The sequence below is a fragment of the Mauremys reevesii genome, linkage group 4 (genome assembly GCF_016161935.1).
Source record: "Mauremys reevesii isolate NIE-2019 linkage group 4, ASM1616193v1, whole genome shotgun sequence".
NCBI classification, from domain to species: domain Eukaryota; kingdom Metazoa; phylum Chordata; order Testudines; family Geoemydidae; genus Mauremys; species Mauremys reevesii.
In genome coordinates, this window is record NC_052626.1 from 60,448,713 (window position 1) to 60,468,032 (window position 19,320).

The 19,320-nt window shown below is 41.3% G+C and overlaps 1 protein-coding gene across 2 annotated transcripts in view; it reads right to left on the reverse strand.

Moving 5' to 3' along the window:
* The window catches only part of INO80 (INO80 complex ATPase subunit), a 123,474-nt gene that overhangs the window by 91,878 nt on the left and 12,276 nt on the right, over positions 1–19,320 (reverse strand). The window contains exons 1-6 of one of the 2 annotated variants that reach the window (XM_039537807.1): positions 14,439–14,581; positions 10,952–11,118; positions 10,761–10,828; positions 7,199–7,360; positions 3,324–3,444; positions 1,809–2,023 (exon numbers count right to left, since the gene is read on the reverse strand). In XM_039537807.1, coding sequence (XP_039393741.1) covers positions 1,809–2,023; positions 3,324–3,444; positions 7,199–7,360; positions 10,761–10,828; positions 10,952–11,118; positions 14,439–14,581 — 876 coding nt within the window. Of the gene's footprint in view, positions 1–1,808; positions 2,024–3,323; positions 3,445–7,198; positions 7,361–10,760; positions 10,829–10,951; positions 11,119–14,438; positions 14,625–19,320 lie in introns of those variants that run through there. The other variant, XM_039537806.1, reaches the window with a different exon arrangement.

The window sequence follows — 19,320 nt, forward strand, 5'->3', positions numbered from 1 at the left end:
TGATGAAGAGGTGGAGTAAGTATCCTTTAGGGGTGACATCAAGATATACAGCGCCAAGATAGCAGGCTCTGCACCGGTATTGGTAGATGCCTCGGACGGTCCTAGTTCTTCCAATGTACTTCAGACAATCCTGGTTCAGCTGTAGGTTTTGACACTGAAAGGTGCACTGCCAAAACTGGAGTGGTGCCTTAATACCAAATAGTGCTTGGTGGTTCTCTCTCCTGAGGTTTTAGTGGTCTGTCTTTGTGCAAAGTCACTGACTTCCAAGCTAGGGTCTCTGCCTTTGTGTTTGGAGCTGTTTCAGTGCTGAACTTCAGTACCAGAGGTGTCTGTAGTGCCAGTGGAGTCTCCTTCAGTGCCTATGGCAGTTCCAGGTCTTCTCTCAGTGCATCCTTCTCAGCAATGGTATCACATGTGTCTTAGATGGGGTACTGGAGGAAGCTGGCTTGTCTGATACCAAGACTCTGATGCCCATCTCTTCACGATCTGAAGGATCCAAGTGATGGAATTTCAACCACACATCCCATGATTTGTGAATTCTTACAGAAAACAACAGGTACACCAAGCATATGCTCGATATATGGGATTCTCCCAAACAAGAGGCACCCCTTGTACTCGTCTTGGAACAGAATTAGTCTATCGCAGGAAGGACAGGCTTGAAGTCCCCAGGTTTCAAACTTGCCATGTTGAGGGGCCCTGTAGAGGGGGGAAGGGCTTATACAGAGCGCGTCTCACCATCAGTACTCAGTAAGATGAGTCAATATTGTGCAGAGCAATCGAAAGTCAGTTGGATCTGAAGAGTTTTTTTGAAGACTTACTTGGAGCAAAGAACTAGCAGGTTGGATGCTCAACAGATTTTCTGTCTTGCTGCTATCGGCAGCGAGAAGGAACTGAGGGAAGGTCATAGCCATCCCATCCTTCATATGGAACACAAGGAAGCACATGATTCATGAACGACCCCAACGGACACTGCTATTCAAAAGACTCCAATCTTGCACATAGTGAGATCCACTTAGACACATACTTGAAGAAGCAGACACAGTTCCCTCTGCACATTATGGCTAAAATTGTCCCTCTATCTCCCCAATCTCACCTGAGTTGCAGTTGCTACAAAGGTTAGATCAATTTAGTGTGTTATTACAAAATACTAAAAAAGTATAAGTACAAAACCAGACTCCCTGACATTTTTTTTTTTTTTAACTATAAAGGTCTCCTTTTGGCCCTGGCCAGTTAGTTTTGTTAAGCAAGCACACTTAAATACAAGTTGTACAAGGCTTGTAAAAGACCCTTCAACCAGTGTTCTATAGAATACCACTTTAAATGTTATTTCTTCATTGTAAAGGTAGTGTGACTGAGTGCTCTTTGTATGACAACTCATTTTTCTTTAACTGTTGAGCAGCAGCTAAGCCAGTTCGGAAAGAAGCCTTGCTTCACACATTCTTCATTTTCTGAACAACCCATCGATCCCTCCCTCTTCTCTCCTACACTTCTGCCGTTGTGTCCATTTTCCTCTTTTTCCACAGCCAGCCTTTTCCTTGTTTCTGTGGAATGCACCCCTTCCTCTTTGCAGTAATTGTATACCGACTTAAAATCTAATGAAAACTTAATTTAAAACAAATCAGAGAAGTTGGGAGAGCACCTCACTCATCAACACAGCAACAGATGGAGTATGGAATATTATTGTGATATCTGGTGATCCATAGAAAGATCTCAGACTGCATTCTGTTTTCCTGTGCATTCTGACTTCCTGATACCTCAACCCTTCTCTGCTTTGACATCCGCCATTCAATGCCACTGGCCAACCTCACCTTTGGTAGCTCCTTTTTGACAATGCTAAGCCACACTTTCCGTCGGCGGGCATTCAATTGTTCGATGGTCAAGTGCTTCTTCTTGGACCCTGGTGGTGGTGCATCATGAGAAAACTTTGCAAAAACTTTGGTCTGGTGATGGTGGCGTCTTGGTGACTCTTCTGAGGAGAGTTCTTCATCCCTTCTCCTCTTTTTTTTCACCTTTTTCAACTTGGCTGCATGGGAACAATGGGCACAAGATCAGTTTCTTTTCCTGTCATTTGTGATCGTCCACATCAACTCGTATGTCCTCCCTTGCCCTGTTTTCCTAGCCACTTTATCTCTAACAACAAATGGGACCAGCAAAAACAGGACTGGTTCAGGAGTAGTTTTATGTTCATCCCATTCTGGGCCCACCAATTCATAACACTAGCTACCTCTTCATTACTTAGCCATTAGACAGGAAAATTATCATATTACTAGATGATGAGAGCTAGATACACCTCTCCCCAGGGAAACATGCCTGTACAGTTAAAATACTTGGAAGCCGGTATGTTTTTCTGCCCTTGAGTGAAACTCTAGTCACAGACATTTGAAAAGAACAAGACCAGCATTCAGTATAAGTCTCAAACCAAGCTGCTGGTCATTTGAAAAAGATGTCTAGTTATATTTAGTAGATACCATGTGTTCAGAGGAAACTAAAAGATACTAGGATTGGATAATTAACAAGTAAGCTGCAGAGATTCTGCAAAGCCAAGTACACTAAGTTTCTGAGAGAAAAACATGTAGCTGGAGAGATGTGCAGGAGGGTAGGGAAGGAAGGAAGGAAGTCAGGCCAAAATAACCTCCCTTCAACATAGATCAGACTTTCAGTACTTGCACAAGGCAGAATCCACTTTGCATTGATAGTTCACAACCTTCTCTTCCAGTTTCCTCCCAGATTTCTAGCTGCTGACAGCTCAGTCAAGAAAGGAAACTGCATTTCCTGAAAAACATGCATCTGAGAAACTCTAACTGAGAGTTGTCAGAAGTAGATCTATTTTAATTCACCTCAGACAGCAGTTTCCTAACACATCCCTCCACTTTCCAGACTGTGGTCTCAGTCCCCATAATTCCTTGTTTAGAAGGATCATACTGATAAGTATCTAGGTATGTGGCATCTTCTTGTGCTTTTCAAGCAGTTGCTATATTTGCCAGAAAACTGAGTACCAGAACCACAGTATATAATGATATCTGTTGATTCCAAAACGTTATTGAGTAATAAAATAGGTTGTAGGGTATTAGCTCTAAAGTGACAGAGACAGGCATAGTCTAGTTGTCAGAGACCAAGACTAGGAGGCAGGAACTATATCAACTCTCTCTGGAGGGAGCAGATAAGCCACAGCCTGTGTCTTAGGTTCTTTCTATAAAATGTGATATTGCCGATCTACCTAACATCAGTGGTATTGAAGATTAATGTTTATTAGTAAGTGGAAATACAATATGACAAGTCTAGTCATACAAACTCTAGTTAGTAACACATGGTGGTTACCTCACCTTTTAATTTTTTTTCATCTTTGAACTTCTTTTTCTTGGGCCCTAGGAGATGGCGCTGTTGCTCATAGTAGGGATCATGTGTGGAGAGTAGCCCTGCACTGTAGTACTGGTATTGCTGCAACTGAAGCAGACAAACAGTTAAGCAACATAACTGCTAACAGATATAGATGGGTGAACAAATTCAAATATTGTCCATAAACAAAAGTTTGAAAAATGTGTACTCCTCCATATTTAAAACTGAACTGGATTAAGACAGGGTGCCCAAAGTAAAGCCACTGGGCCAGATCTGGTTCCCAAAGCCCTACAACGTGAATTGCAGCCTCCTCACTAATACAGTAATATGAAAGAACTGTCTGTACAGCCTACAGATCTCAGCTTACAATGCTCCAACTAAATTCAAATAGCCATCTGCTTGGCTCAAATTAGAACACTGCATGTTAGGACCTACATCGTTATTATAGGCCACATTCCCATTTTATAGCTGAAATCCGCTCTATTTTATGCAATGCAGGCATAGCCATCAGGCTCCCACCAAGTTGCTAATAGGGTGCTCAAAAAGCTGCACTAAATTAAAGCATAGGCACTATAAGAACATGTATAGGGCCCCACCTCCTGCAGTCACATGATGAAGTCAGAATCTCGGTTTTCATTTTTTTTTAAAAAGTAATGTTTCTAACCTCCATGGTTGCAAAGTAAAGAGTGAAAATATGGCCAGTGTAGTCAATGCAGTGTTCAATGTCAAGTCTGTACACAGGCTCCCACAGAGGGAGAAAGCCATGTACAGCACCATGCCCATCACCAGAGCAGACTAGGAACCTGCTCGTTAGGGGGGATGGGGACAACTACTGCCACATCTTGAAAGGGGTATGGGTCACCACTACCATCAAGGGAAGAGGGGGTCTTCCTGACTGTCCTGAGTGTGATGGAGAAAAGAGGGCCTGTGAGGTGTACCCCCTCCCCCCTCCAGCCACCAATGAAGGGGCAGGATGCTCCTGCTTCCTTTGGTGCACTCTGGGTAGTAAGGGAATCACAGCCACCACAGCATCTCTCAGCAGCCAGGGAAAGTGGAGGCCCTGTCTTTGCAGCTCCCAGCTGGCCAGAATTAGTGAGAGTCATTGCAATTGCTCCTAGTACTCAGTCTGAGTAACCAGACAATACTGCTTCTCCCTTGGATGAAGGAAGGACCTGAGGCCAACCCATCCTCAATCTCTCGAGAGAAAAAAAAAGGAGGGAATGGGAAGGCTGCACTCATATGTTTGGGTGGCAGCCAGAGCAGGTATTTCTACAAATGGGTGCTCCCCACTCCTCTGGACACCAACCCAGTAGAGGACTAAGTGTGTGTGGTGGAGATTTAAACAGTGCCACTCCATCTTAGATTTATTGGGGTAGCAATAGCGGGAGCCTAACACAGAGTCGTATGCTGAGGTGGCATGAAGGGACCACATACACAGAATCCTCTGCCAGAATAGGTGGGGGACAATTCCTCCCTCCTGTGAGACAGACTCCAGCCTGCTTGAAGACAGGTGTTTACTTGTTAACATCATACAATTACTATAATTGACAGATGAGAGGTGGGGGAAAAAACAAAAGTTCTATTTTTCCAGTTTGTATACTTTGTGCATTAGATAGCAATTTGTGTGAAGTCATTCCTACCTAGTCAATCAATGTCCTTAGTTGTTTGTGTGGGCATTTCACACAGCAATTTGAGAAAAACATTTTCAAAAAAATAGGGAAACACAACTGCTGTACCATAAATGCTGCCTGAGGAACCATAAGGCAGATGTAGTACCTGAAATTATTTTTCATTAATTTTTTTTAATTGAAGTGGATAGCATCCCTTTAAGCATGAAGAGGGTACAGCATATGGTTTTTAATAGTCTAATCCAGAAATTACATCATTTCAATGACTCTACAGACAACAACACAAGTAGAGTGTCCATGGAAAAGGAAAAGACTATTTAAAGCAATTATTCCAAGTACAACTACCTAAGATACAGGTCATCAAACAAAAAAATATATATAGTTGACAAAACATTTTCAGTAGTCAAAAATCAGCACTTCTGAAGTACCAGTCACCATAATAACTAAGTAATGTATACATATTTCAGATAACAGGGAAATCTCTGTCCTGCTCTCTAGTTTAGTTGACTTTTTACTTCTGAACATGCTGTCAGTTTCATCTTCTGATCCAGTTAACCAGGAAGCTTTTGGAGAAGTAGCGAGACTTCCTGCACAAAAATAAATTTGTAACAAAACTCTTTTGTGTGCATGTTCTCTCCTCCGCCTTGGGGACAAACTACTGAATATTGTGGGTGTTTCAGCTGAATGGTACCTCGAACTACAGTCTGAAAACAACAACTAGTGTAATCAGCCTCCATTTTTTTTAAAAAAGGCCTAACAATGGTGTTCTATACTGCACTTTCAAGAATATGAATGCATGTAGAGTTAAATTGGGGCCTCTTCCCAAAATTTAATATATGATTTGTAAAAAGATGGCTTGCCCCTTAAAGGCGAGAGGCTTGAGGCCAACCAACCCTAGTTACTAAGCAGGGATCATCTGATTTCCCTATAAAGGGCAGCATGAAGCTGAAGGACGGATGCTCAGGGAGGAGGGGCTGTTCCCAGCTAAAGGCTGCTGTAGAAGAACTTCGTGCAAATAAAATCAGACTCTAAGATCAGCTGCTGTCATTAGACTTATGAAAGTCTGTGTGGAGTATATTTAAGAAGCTCCTTGAAGTGGAGGAAACTGAGCTGAGGGGCTACTTGCCAGGCTCCCCTGAGGCCACAAGGGGGCGCCAGGAGGAGGCCACTCACTGACAAGACTGTACTGGATGAACAGGGACAGAAAACTGGACATAGGCAATGAGAAGCGTGGGAAAATCATCTATTTCTCCACCTATGTGGTGGAACTGACGAGGAAATTGAAGTGAGGGCGCCAATTTTCATTTCAGACTCTGGCCCAGCACTATGGTTTGTCAGTATGTAATGTGGAATACAGGGAGTGTTCTTCCTCCCCCCTCCCCCCCACTTTCTACTGCAATTCAAATAGAAAGCAAAACAGTTTGGGCAACATTCCTAAAATGTAAGAAGGGAAGGAATGTTGGAGTCAGAAGGGTCCATAACAGTTGGAGACATCTAAGAGTGCAGTGACAGCAGCAGGATCCCCTCTTCTCCCAAAAGGGGGAGAGAAAGAAGGACAGTTAGTGAGGGAAAGTTATAGGGATTTGTAAGTGTGTGAGAAGAAGTGTCTGGAATGTGAGAAGGAAAGTGAAGAAAGGAAAAAAGACTGAGAAAAATGAAAAGTCAACAAAACCAGAGAGAAAGCAAGGGGGAGGGGGGGGGCCACAGAAACCTCTGCTGAAAAAAGTAGAGCGCTCATGACTATTCTCTCACTGCAGAGAGGCTGTGTGTGGGCTATGAATTGCTGCCTGCAGTTTAAAAATACCATTTCAACCTTAACTGCAGCAGCTAGCTATACCAAAATGTATCCCATAACACCTCACTTCTCACACTTTCTGAGTAAATTCTAGTCTCAGGATAGTAGTTAGCTCTGGTGAGGAGGGACGTGGGTTTGGGGTAAGGAGAGATACCACCAGTGCATTGGTGTTTGTGTAATGTTGGGGGATTCTCAGAATAGGGGATTCTAGAATGTAAGGTCAGCAGCTTGCCCATTGGTCTGTAACTAAATTACACTTGTTTGGACCAAGTTTTAGGTTATCCTGGGGTGCTGCACAATAGGATGTTTTCCTAGTCTGCCAGAGACTACACTCAGTTCTGTAAGCAAGTTTAAGATCAATTAAAATATTGTACCATTTTTAAAAAACAGGGAAAAAAATCAAAAAGTCAAAAATTCGTGAGAAGTGTGTCACATTTACCTCTTTGTCCTTGCTGTATTTACTTTGATGCAGTTTCTTATATTTGTGCAATCGCAGCATATTATGAAGCTCTTCCCGGCTAAGAGAAAACTCCTCCTCCTCCTCTCCATCCTCATCACTTGGTGAATCCGTGTCACTGGAGTCGTCACTCAGGAGGATGCTCTGGCAAGAGTGAAAGCATCTCTAGTTTAACAGCAGCACACCTCACAGTGAATTTTTTACTTAGGCAGAATTCCAGCAGTTTTTTGCCCAATTAAGTACTGCAGAACTGATCCAACTGCAGTAATTACCATTCATACAGTGCTTCCTATTTGAAATCACCAAAAAGCATTTCCATGCAAAACACAAATAGTTTGGAATGCCTCATATGCAGCCAAAGCAGCAATTTTCTACACCATTCCCTTTAGTTATACCACTGATTCTAATTCCTTTTCCTGTATTTGATTTCAAAGGGACACTTGATTAAACTGAAGGGGCAGTAAATGGCAAGCATTTTTTCTTTCAAGTGTTCAGGTTAACCTGCATATCTTAGTGCTGCAACAGATCAGAAATACCATAGCTGGATTCACAAAATTATATAGTAAATTTATTACTGTAACAAAGTTAAAAATTCTATATGAAATTTAACCTCATGATTCTGGACATGAGAGGAGCAATGATGGAATGACACACACACACACACACTCTCTCTCTCTCACTCACTCACTCACAAGATACTGGCAACTACCAAAAGCAAGATAACAAATTTGATGAACCTGTGGCCTAAGCCACTATGATAATTTTTCAGGAGAGCATTCCTCAAAGGCCAAGCACCATACACTAAGGGAAACATTCTCTCTCTTTATACAAAGCCAGAAGAGCCTTTGAGGCCATACACAGTGAGGTACAAGTTATGTCAAGTCCTAAAACTACTTTACCTTCACGGGGACCAGCTCCAGAATAAAGGAGCATAAAGCCACCATTCCCTCCCACTCTCCTTTCCCATTCAGACCTGGAGCAATAATGAACTGGGCCTCAAATGTCCATTTCATTTATTTGACCACAGCTCATTGTAATTTGGACATGGTAGTAGACATATTTCATGTTTTTGAACACAAACCTCTCATTTAAATAAACCAAAAATACTATCATTCACTGAGTGTCATCAGTTCAGTCACTATTTCAGTATATAGAGGAGACTAAGACTCTGATCCAAGAAGCCCATAACTACATTCTGTTCTATATAGGTTTTCATACCATACATTACCATAGCATCAGAGAGCCTTCCAGTAGTGTATTAAGCAATGTGACTAACATCTGTCACATGTGGTCATTTTCTCACTCGCCCTCTCCCCCAGGACAGAACTGAGTGTAGAACATACCATTTTGTTTTGGTAGGGTTTGTTGGGTTTGGTTTTTTTTTAATCTAAATAAAAGCTGTCCTTCCCCTTAATAATACAGAAACTAACACCAAAGCTTTCTGAAAAGTAGTCAGATTTTACACTGAGCTAATGAAGAGGATGCAGTGAACAAAAGAGAAGAGACCAAGAAAGTGCAAGAGCTACTCCGGGGGGCATTCTGTGCCAAAAAAATTAAAAATTATGTGCCAAAAAATTAAAAATTCTACAAAACGCTGCACATTTTATTTGTTAAAATAACACCACATAATCATGCCAGTTTCAATTATTTCAGCAATTTATTTCAAAATACCTGTCAGCAAATATGTCTGTGACAATACAGACACACAAAAATTCTCCCAGGAGTAGAGAGTTAAAGAAACCACTATGACAATTTGGTTCCTGTTTCTCTGCCCCCATCCCCCGCTAGAGCCTAGCCACCAGTAGGGGTGAAGGGGTGGGGCAGACAGCCACAACCCCTCCCCCCCAGAACCCATCTGCAGGGCCACCCCTAGCCAATACACCCAAACCCCCTCCTCCCCAGAGCCCAACCATGCCCCCCCCAGCCCAGATACCCCCATGCGCGCGCGCACACGCACACACACCCCTCCCCAGCCCATGGATGCAGAGGGAGAAACAGCCTGATGCTCAGTCCCAGACTTGTAAGGAGTTTCCTGCACACTGCCTTCTCCTTCCCTCAGGGCATGCCAGGACCCCTCTAGCTTCCTTTCCCTCCCCCCAGCAGTGTCTTCTATGTGCAAGCTGGGCTCTGCTGAGTCCAGTGACCCCTTAGTGGCAACTAGCAGCACGGCAGCCCATTTCTATGGGAGAAAGGAAATTTTGCACACACGTTAGTTTCTGCAAAATTCTGCATTGTGCAGTGGTGCAGAATTCCCTCAGGAGTAAAGAGCAAACTAAAATTTTTCATATCACCTTTTCTCTTTTCACAGCTCCACAAAACATCCTCACACCCCTTAACAGTTACACAACTTCATAATACTATGTTCTGTCCCGAGTTAAGAGGGCACTGCATTTTCTTCCTAAAACTGCTCTGCAGTACAATAATCCTAATTTTAGGCTGCGTCCTGTCAGCCCTCGGTGCAGCTGAAGAGCAAGGGTTGCAAAAGTGGCTTTAAAATACCTTGATATTCCCCCAACCCTGAGCTGAGAGCATACCAGTCTGGCACCCGATATGACTTACGCCAGCCTTTAGATTGCTCTAATTTGGGACAGCTGCCAATGGCCCTAGGGGTTATTCTGGTAGCCAGGAGTTGCTGAGGCATATAGGAGCCCTGGCCTTGCTCTAGTTCCTACAGCCACAAATCCCACGCTAGTGACCAGGAGGGGGCTGGTGTATAACTGTTATATGGCTCAATGCCATGCGAAGATTTGACTGGATGGAGAGAAGGGGAGTCGTCATGTGGCTGCAACTGCCAGTTTTAGTGCATCACCAGAGCAGTGTCAAGCAATCCTTATGAATAAGGAACACCACGAACCAGACTTTCAATAACCCATTATTTAGTTTTTACAAGGAAGGGGTGAAATGAAATGAGAAGCTTATAGTCAGAGGAAATGTTTAGTGCACTACATTTGATTGGCTGTTTGTGAGGGAAGGGAAAGGAAGCAGGTTGGAGCAGTCTCTTCACCTCGGCTTCACTCCTATTATTCTCCTGCCCCTCTTATTCTCTTCTCCCCTGCCACCTTCACCGCTCCATTTCTTTCTTCTTTACATCTAGCTTTTCTCTCTTAAGTAAACCCACCAAAAAAAAAAGAAAAAAGTGGAACTAACATGACATTGGTTGCCATCACTTTGTTCACTCTGCTTATTCACTCCCTTTCCGCCCACCATGTCTATTTAGACCATAAACTCGAAGGCACAGAATGTCTCCTACTCCATGTTTGTACAGCACCTAGCACAATGGCCCCTCATTCTTGGTTGGCCCTTAGCCACAATAAACCTGATTAATAATACACAAGTTAATAAATGGATGTGCCACACTTTCATCAGTGTTTACTAGCAGGTTCAAGTTTTATTTTTTTTTTTAAAAAGCATTCAGTGTTCATAAGCACACTAGGGAGTACCATGACACAACTACTTTTGTTTCCCCAGTCCAGGTAGAACATCCCTAGAGACTACACCACAATAGTTATTGATCACAGCTCCCCTTCACCTCCAGTACTCTTACCTTCAGCCACTTTCTGCTTTTCTTCAGTTTGGAAAAGTTATACAAACTCCCTTTTTCTGACTTTGGCTCTGTTTAAAGAGGACATTTTATTATGAAGTAAGTGTATTTAAAGGAAAAAACAAACCTATAAATATAAACAAAGAAGCCGCCTTACCCATAGCAAGCAGGAATTCAGTCTGATGCACACTCACCTGGCTGCAGTATTCCATTGAGGGAATGTGTGTTTAATATCCCAGAATTTCCTGCTCCAGAAGATTCCCCAAGCAATGAATTTGGGGGCTCTTCCTTAACTTGCATCAGGGAATCCCCAGACTGTGGCAGCAAAGGATTGTCATCCAATCCATCCTCGCTTTCATCACTGCAATAGGACACATAAAAATATGATCACAGCAGGAGAGGAAAACACTCATAACTAGGGGCAAGGACACCCATAAAAAAGACATTATAGAAAATGCAATTTTCCTGTGTGGCACTTGTACTGGAGACAGGGGCAGCTCTAGAAATTAGGCTGACCCAAGCAGCGCGGTGCGCTGCGCCGCCTCCGTCCCCTGCGGCGGTCCCCCTCTTCCCTGGCTCGGGTGAGCTCCAGGTCAGGTCACGGAGGCAGGGCGGACGACCCTGCGCGCGCATGCCTGCGGGATCTCGCGGGACGGGAGGGGAGGGGGAGGAGTCATGCCAGCGGCGCTCGCGCAGACACCACGGCAATGCCGCCCCTGCTGCCGCCTGCGCTGGCGCCGCCGCCCGCGCACTGGAGATTAGGAATTAGGGATTAGAAAGGTCTCAAATTGTCTGCAACAATTATAAAATTTGAAGCACTGCTTAATGTTAACTTCTTACATAAATTTGCCAACTGCTCTCTAATTTGATAGTATCATAAAACTTTTAATAAAATGGTGTAGTGATTTAAAAATATAAATGCAAAAGAAAATGAAGTCATAATTTTGCCTTATTATTCCAGGGAGAAGGATCTTGGGAAATGGGAAAATGAGTCTAGAGCAACATTACATGGAATATTTTGGAAGAGGAGGTTATAGAAGAGAGTCAGGTAATTGATGTAGGATGGCCCTCTATTTCAAAGACCATTTAAGCAATATTGTATAGTGGAGTCTGATATCTTTTATGGAATCTGTATTAAAGGGCATTACAAGTCACTATTCTTTACCTGCTGTATTATATAGACAAATGTGTTCGGCTCTTTGCTGGAAATGTATGGTCCTCAAGCACTGTATTGTTCTCAGCCACATATGCAATTAACTGATAAACCAAGACAGTGCACATATTGTCCTATGCTACAAAATCACACTGAAATGAGGTCTTGTAACCCACCTGAGAATTGGAGATAATCTAACATGATAAATGCAGTGGGTCATCATACCAAAAACATAGAATGGTCCTCAGGCTCATATTCAATGACATTGCCCAGACATAACAGAATAAAGGAAGGGTGGAAAGGATCATATGTTGGTATTTACACTGAAAACTTTGTTAACATAATGTTGAGTTAAGGTTGAGGTGCTCAGTGCTGCTCTATGCGCCTCATGCCCTTCTAGAGCAGAACTCAGTTCCCAGAACAAAAATGTTAGAAAACAAGCAATGCAGAATTAAGAGGACACTTACTACACACCTTCTGCTCTGCCCACTTTGATCCCTGTCCTAAATCATCAGGAAGATCATAGTACCTGACCTCTCCCTTAGCCTTTTCCAACCAGCTGCAAGTATTCCCTGAATCAAGAGGCCTGCACAGAGCACGACGAGGCTCCACTGGCTGCATGAGTGGGAGTGCTGACTTGGAGTTGTGCAGTGTACAAAGTGACAGGGTTGGTTATGGAGGAGTAAGGTACTGTTATAGTCCTAAATCTTAGTGTTAGTGCTTCAAAGGCAAAGTTCAAGTTCAGATCAGCTCCACTCAGCCTAAGCCACCAAATGAGCGGGTCACTCATTCAGCTTCTGACTCACTGAGCATTTCCTTGGGGAACATGAACTGAGTAAGAACCTGAGCCTTGAGATAAGCCTGGGCACAGGGTCCTTTGTCTCAGCTCCTTGCCCACATCTCAGAACTTATGTAGCTGTGTCATGTATAGAACATGTCCATTCTCAATTCCCCATGTTTCTCAATGCTGTGTACTTGTAGCATGACCATTCTCAATTACCCACCCAGTTTTGCTGACGTGTGCATGATTCTAGAACACTCTGAAAATTAAAAGCAGGTAACTGGGGGGAAGGACTTCATCTTGGGAACTCCTTGACCAGATAACCCCAAATTTGCCATATCTACTATCCTGTGGCATAACTATTCTCAAGGCAATCTGCCTAGACATGCATTTAGAACACACTGAAAAGTAAAAGCAAGCCTTGTTAAGGGCTGTATCTTAGGAAACTATTGACCCAGTGACTCCAAATTTACACCACAAACTGCAATCCACATCCTCTACTGGCATACTAAATCTTAAACCAATCTGGATGTCCCTGTAAATTATACAACCCTTTGAAAAATCAACTTGAAATTGATGCGTTTTGGTTCTATCCTTCTTCCATCCCAGATCTGACTACCAACAGTTGTGAACCCCTTTGCAGAACCAGAAAAAGTCTAAACTTTTGAAATAGTGTTGTATAGATGATTCTCTGTGGCACACACTAGCTGAAATAATGAGTAATCCACTGATATCAGTTTCATGTGGATCCTTCCTATATTTCCCCCCCAGCTCTGAAGGGGGGGGGGGGAGATTCAGAACAAATTTTTTTTTTTTTAAAGTGGGTCATTTCAAAAGGGAGTATGTAACTTGACCCACTGGAGCAAATAACCCCAGATTTGCACCATTAATTCTACCCCTGCCCTGATGTTTCCTGGCAGTTTTCAAGGCAATCTGCCTATATATACATATGCATTTTAGAGCACTCTGAAAAATGAGCTCTTGAACAGAAAGCTCTGCTCACCTTTAGCTATGGCATTGCTACAGCTCTTCGGTAATACAACAGAAGAAAATAAAAGCACTAAATGGTGGTAAAAAAAAGTCTACTCCTTTTTACATTTTCCTATGGGTAACTAATTTTCTGACAGCCCCCCCCACCCCCCAAACCCCCGCCCTCTTATTTCACATCAATTTCCATATCCAAAATTCATATAGAAAATGAAATTTGTTTGAATGAAACATTTTACCAAGGATGCTAATGGACACCTTACTAAAGTCATGTTTGACTTGTACATGTAATAATACTTTACGCTTACATAGCATTTCTCATTGGAAGATCTCAAAATGTTTTACAACGATGATACTGGTAGGTTGGTTTGTTTTTTTAAGAGAAGATTTTTGTTTCTTAGTAGTTATATTTGTCTCCTACCACACAATTCTGTGTCTGACAACAGCACAGAGATGTTACAAATGATTAAGGGCCAATTCCCTGAAAACTAATTTAAGATTTAATAAACTAAGCCTACTTTTTAGTAAAAGCTGACAAAAAGAATTCTTGACCATTATACGGTATCTGGGCTAACAATGAGCCAAGTAACCAACCAATGTTAGGTAAAAAGACCAGAGAACAAAAATCCTTTAAAAAGCAGGATTTATACTTTGTACAAATGGTTACTAACCCCTTAATATGGGGGCTGCCTGGAAACAATACTATACAATGTCTCTTTTCTGGGTATTACCAACCTAAAACAGGATAGGTTTTTGGTACCTGGATATACTCCTGTTGAAGATGGTGGATGTCTGTCGTAGAAACTGATCCAAACGCAGAGCTCTCTCCAGACATTGCAGATAGAGGGGCTTCGCCAGCTCTGTGCAGCTGCCATCCTCCCTGGCACCCAGCTCCGAGGCCATAGAACAAATCTGTCCTCATGCACAGATGCCTCCAAACACACAGCTGGGTGAGAACAAAATGCACCCATTACTATTACCTCACTTACCAGGGACCGCAGAGACGGAATTAAGTGCACTGGCAGAATGTATTGCATATTATTTTATAGAACCCCAAAAGATGCTAAACACTTCATAGAAGACAGAGAAAAACAGGGTTCCTGATCAAAAGAGCTTACAATCTAGAGATTTCGGAAGTAACCGAAAGACTAGCCAGAGAACAATGGAAAGTTGGAATGACTGGGATGCGAAACATGTTTCCCAAAAACATTCCATGAAATAAAATTGAGAAAACTGTCTGGGAACAAAAAACTCTTAAGCAGTAAGAAAAAAAAATAATAATAATAATAAAAAACAATAAAGTTGTTGCGCTTTTCTGTAGTGCACCTTCATCCTGTTAAAAACAGGCCTAACTGCTGGCACCTAGATATTAGAAACACAAAGGGTTGACTTTTATTAAGTATTGGGTTCTGGAGATACTAATAGGCTGTGGCGTCAGGAAAGCCCATTCCCAACGATAGTTTTATTGTGGACTCCGCCACCATGTGTGGTCTTGGACAAGTCACTTCACCACTCTGCCTCAGTCTGCATCATAAAATGGGAACAGTAATACATACCTACCTCATAAAATTGTTATGGGGATTCATTAATGTTTCTACAGCACTTTAAATATGGCAATAATTTTAATAAGAGATTATTTCAAGCACACTGGTCAACCAATTGCCTGAAATAAGAGTTTCAAAACAAGCCAGCAGTTATGCTATTCTAGTGTTGCTATATCATTGATCACTTTTGTCCCCAGCTCATAAAACTTCTGTTCCTCTCTTTGGCTAGCTGACAAGCACCTTATTTCAATATATGGTCACTAAAAATAGGAATACAAAATTCTGGGCATGTTAAATTACACAACTTTGTATACGTATATAAGCTGCAAAATCTGTTAATGCAATACTAATGCTGCATAGTTTAAAAAAATATATCAGGAAATGCACAAACTAGAATCTCCACAGCAATGTTAACTTGGCCAAATAAGTTCTCTATATTTTCCTATAGGTATTTGTGGTCTATTTTCAGAGAGAGTGAGCAATGGCCTGATCTAGTACAACAATACCTTATATCAAACAACAGAGGTAGGAACACAGGAAGTACAAAGAATCCAACAGATGAAAGTAAGAATCATGTACTGAAACATTCATCATTATTAAAGGAAACAAGCTGATCTTTGAATGAAATGGGCAGCCACATATATCATATGAACTGCATACCTGTAACCCAGAGATTAAAAAAAGTTAGAGAATCCTTTTTTCAACTGAATCTTATATAAGGTGTTCTGGAAGAGAAAGGAGTGACAAAAACCAACATAGGAGAAGAACTTTTTGAGTGGACCTGCTTAAGTTCACAGTTGAAGCTACAATGTATTTTTTCCTCATGCATCTCATAACTTTTTCCTCATGCACATCATAACTATTACTTTTATAGTGCCACAAGGTGTGCTTGTTTACAAACATACTACAAATTCTTGCCCAAAAGAGCTTACAGTCTAAAATTAAACTGTTGCGCCTTTTGCTATACTTAGTATTAACTATTGCCTATGTGGTTTTTTGCTTATGTGTTTTTAAAAAAATCATCCAAATTCCTTTCTTACCCAGTCCATTTAGTAACGTTACTGAAAGCTCCTGGGTTGTCTAACACTAATCCAAATAACCTTTTTGCTTCAAACTGTTCATCATCTATCTTCAGGATTTTAAGTTCTCCAAAAAAGCCTGAAATATTTATGTTGCTGACATTATTCAAGGTAAATAAATGTTTAGCAGACTTTGAGAATGTCTCTATTACAACCTTATCAATTGTTCTTTTGTTTTCTTCTGTTACAAATACAGGCATAATGGTCAGGACAGTAATAAGAAAGCTTATTTTTGAACACATATGATTGGTTTTATTTCCAAATTCAAAAAAAGTTACTGTGCATATGAGAGCTACTTATGCCCTATGTGTAGGGCCCTACCAATTTCATGGCAGTGAAAAAACGAGTCACAGACTGTGAAATAAGCCCTTCCCTGTGAAATCTGATCTCCCACTTGCTGCTGGTCTGGTGAGGGACAGGACTTGTCCTTCCATGTAGGGCAGCTCTCCCAGGGAGATCAAACCCACCTCAGAGTGCTTTCCCCTGCTGCAGGAAGCTCTAGCCCCAGAGGTTCCTGCAGCTGGAGGAGACTTGTGGAGATGGATCCAATATTCCCCTGTTGCTGGGAGTGCCCCAGCTCCTAGCTACAAGTCCCTACTGGGCTGGGGAGGGACAAGACTTGTCCTTCCCTTACATGGCAGCTCAGGGGAGGAAGGAAGTAGATAAGACCCACTTCCAGGTACCTTTTAGGTAGAGATCCCCAGTTACAACACTGAAATTTCAGGTGTAAACAGCGGAAAACGTGAAATTGATCAACTTTAAAACCCTCTGGCCATGAAATTGATAAAAATGGATCATTAATTTGGTAGGGCCCTACCTATGTGATGATGTTCAGTTGCAAATAAATTTGTTCAGTTTGAGATTTTGTTTCTTGGGAAGCACCATAAATCAGCTGTTGAAGAGTTTTATAGTTTCTTTGCCAAGATCAATTGCCTTCTAAATAATTCTTCTGGTTTGTGTCATATGTGTAATAACAATTTCTCAAAAGGTATTCCTGAATGCCACAAAACTTGAAAGGAGATTTCCCCCTTGGTTATTTATATCAAAATATTGCTACATTTTTTCAATGACTGAAGTGAACAAATGTGTTCTATTTTTAGCTTGTGCTTTTAATCAACGGTCTGGGTCTTCAGGTACGTCATCTGAAATGAGTACTGTATCCATTTTTGGCCTTGATTCTGCAAGGACTTAGTAAAGATTTGTAGATTTTAAGGCCAGAAAGGATTTCTGAGATTACATAGTCTGACCTCCTGCATAACACAAGCCATAAGACTTCCCTGACCTGAATTCTACTTCAAATTCAATGGGTGTGGTTGAACTAGAGCATATGTTTTAGAAAACTATGCAGTCTTGATTTAAAAATTTCCAGAGATGAAGAATCCACCACAATCCTTGGTAAATTGTTCCAATGGTTAATTACCCACTACTATTAAAAAATTGCATCTGATTTCTAATCCGAATTTGTTTGCCTTCAACTTCCAGACACTGACTCCTGTTACACCTTTGTCTGATAAACTGAAGATCCCTCTATTATCAAATTTCTGTTCTCCAGGTAAGTAGTTATAAACTGATCAAATCATCCTTTAACCATCTTTGATAAATTAAATAGACTGATCTCCCTAAATCTCACACTATAAAAGCATGTTTTCTAATCCTTTAATCAATCTTGTGGCTCTTCTCTGAACCCTCTCCAATTTATCAACATCCTTCTTGAATTTGAGACACTAGAACTGGACAAAGTAACCCAGTAGCAGTTCCACCGGTGCCAAATACAGAGGTAATATAACCTCCTTACTCTTTGATATTCAACATTTTCACGTCCAAGGATCACATTCACACTGGGAGCTCATGTTCAGCTGATTATCCACCATGACCACTAAGTCTTTTTCAGAGTCACTCCTTCCAAGGACAGAGACCCATCCCTCAAGTATGGCCTACATATATGGAAATTATGAATATGACCTTACATTTGGCCATACAGAAACATCTTTGCTTGAGGCCAGCTTACCAGCCGATCCAGATTGTTCTGTATCAGTGACCTGTCCTCTTCATTATTTACCACTCCCCCAATCTTTTTGTCATCGTCAAATTTAAGCAGTAATGATTTCATGTTTTATTCTAGATCGCTGATAAAAGTCTTAAATAGAGGAGGGACAAGAACTGATCTCTGTAGGACTTGGCTAGAAAGACACCCACTCAATGATTCACTATTTACAATTACATTTTGAAAAACTGACAATTTTTAATCCACTTAGTGTGTGCCATACTGATTTTGTATAGTTCTAGTTTTGTAATCAAAATGTTGTGTGGTACCAAATTAAATGACTTACAGAAGTCTAAATATATTCCATCAACACTATTACCTTTATCAACCTAAATTGTAATTTCATTATCTTGTCTCTCCTACCAACAGAAATCGGTCCAATAAAAGATACTAACCTCACCCACCTTGTCTCTTGAAGATATCAAGTTAGTTTGACAAGGTCTATTTTCCATAAACCCATACTGACTGTCATTAATTAACCTCCTTTAATTCTTTATTAAATCTAGCCCTGTATCTGCAATTCCATTACTTTACCAAGGATCAATGACAGGCCTATAATTATCCAGATCATCCTGTTTACTCTTTCCAAATATTGGTACATTAGTTGTTGTTTTTCCCCAGTCCTCTGGAACTTCTCCAGTGTTCATATACTTATTAAATTAATTAACGGTCTAAAGAGCACATCAGCCAGCTGTTTTAAAACTCCTGGATGCAAGTTCCCCAGACCTGATGATTTTAAAATGTCTAACTTGAACAGGTATTGTTTAATATCCCCCATAGTTACCATTGCAGTGGGAAGTATATCATCATCATCATCATCAGGATATGAATACATCATCCAACTTTTTCCCAAATACAGATAATAACTTTAAGATCATGCATACTTTTAGCAGGATCAGAGTCTCAGAAGCTAAATATTTTGAGGCTTTTTCAGCCTTTATGAAAATCAAACTTATTCCAGATGAGGAATCATGA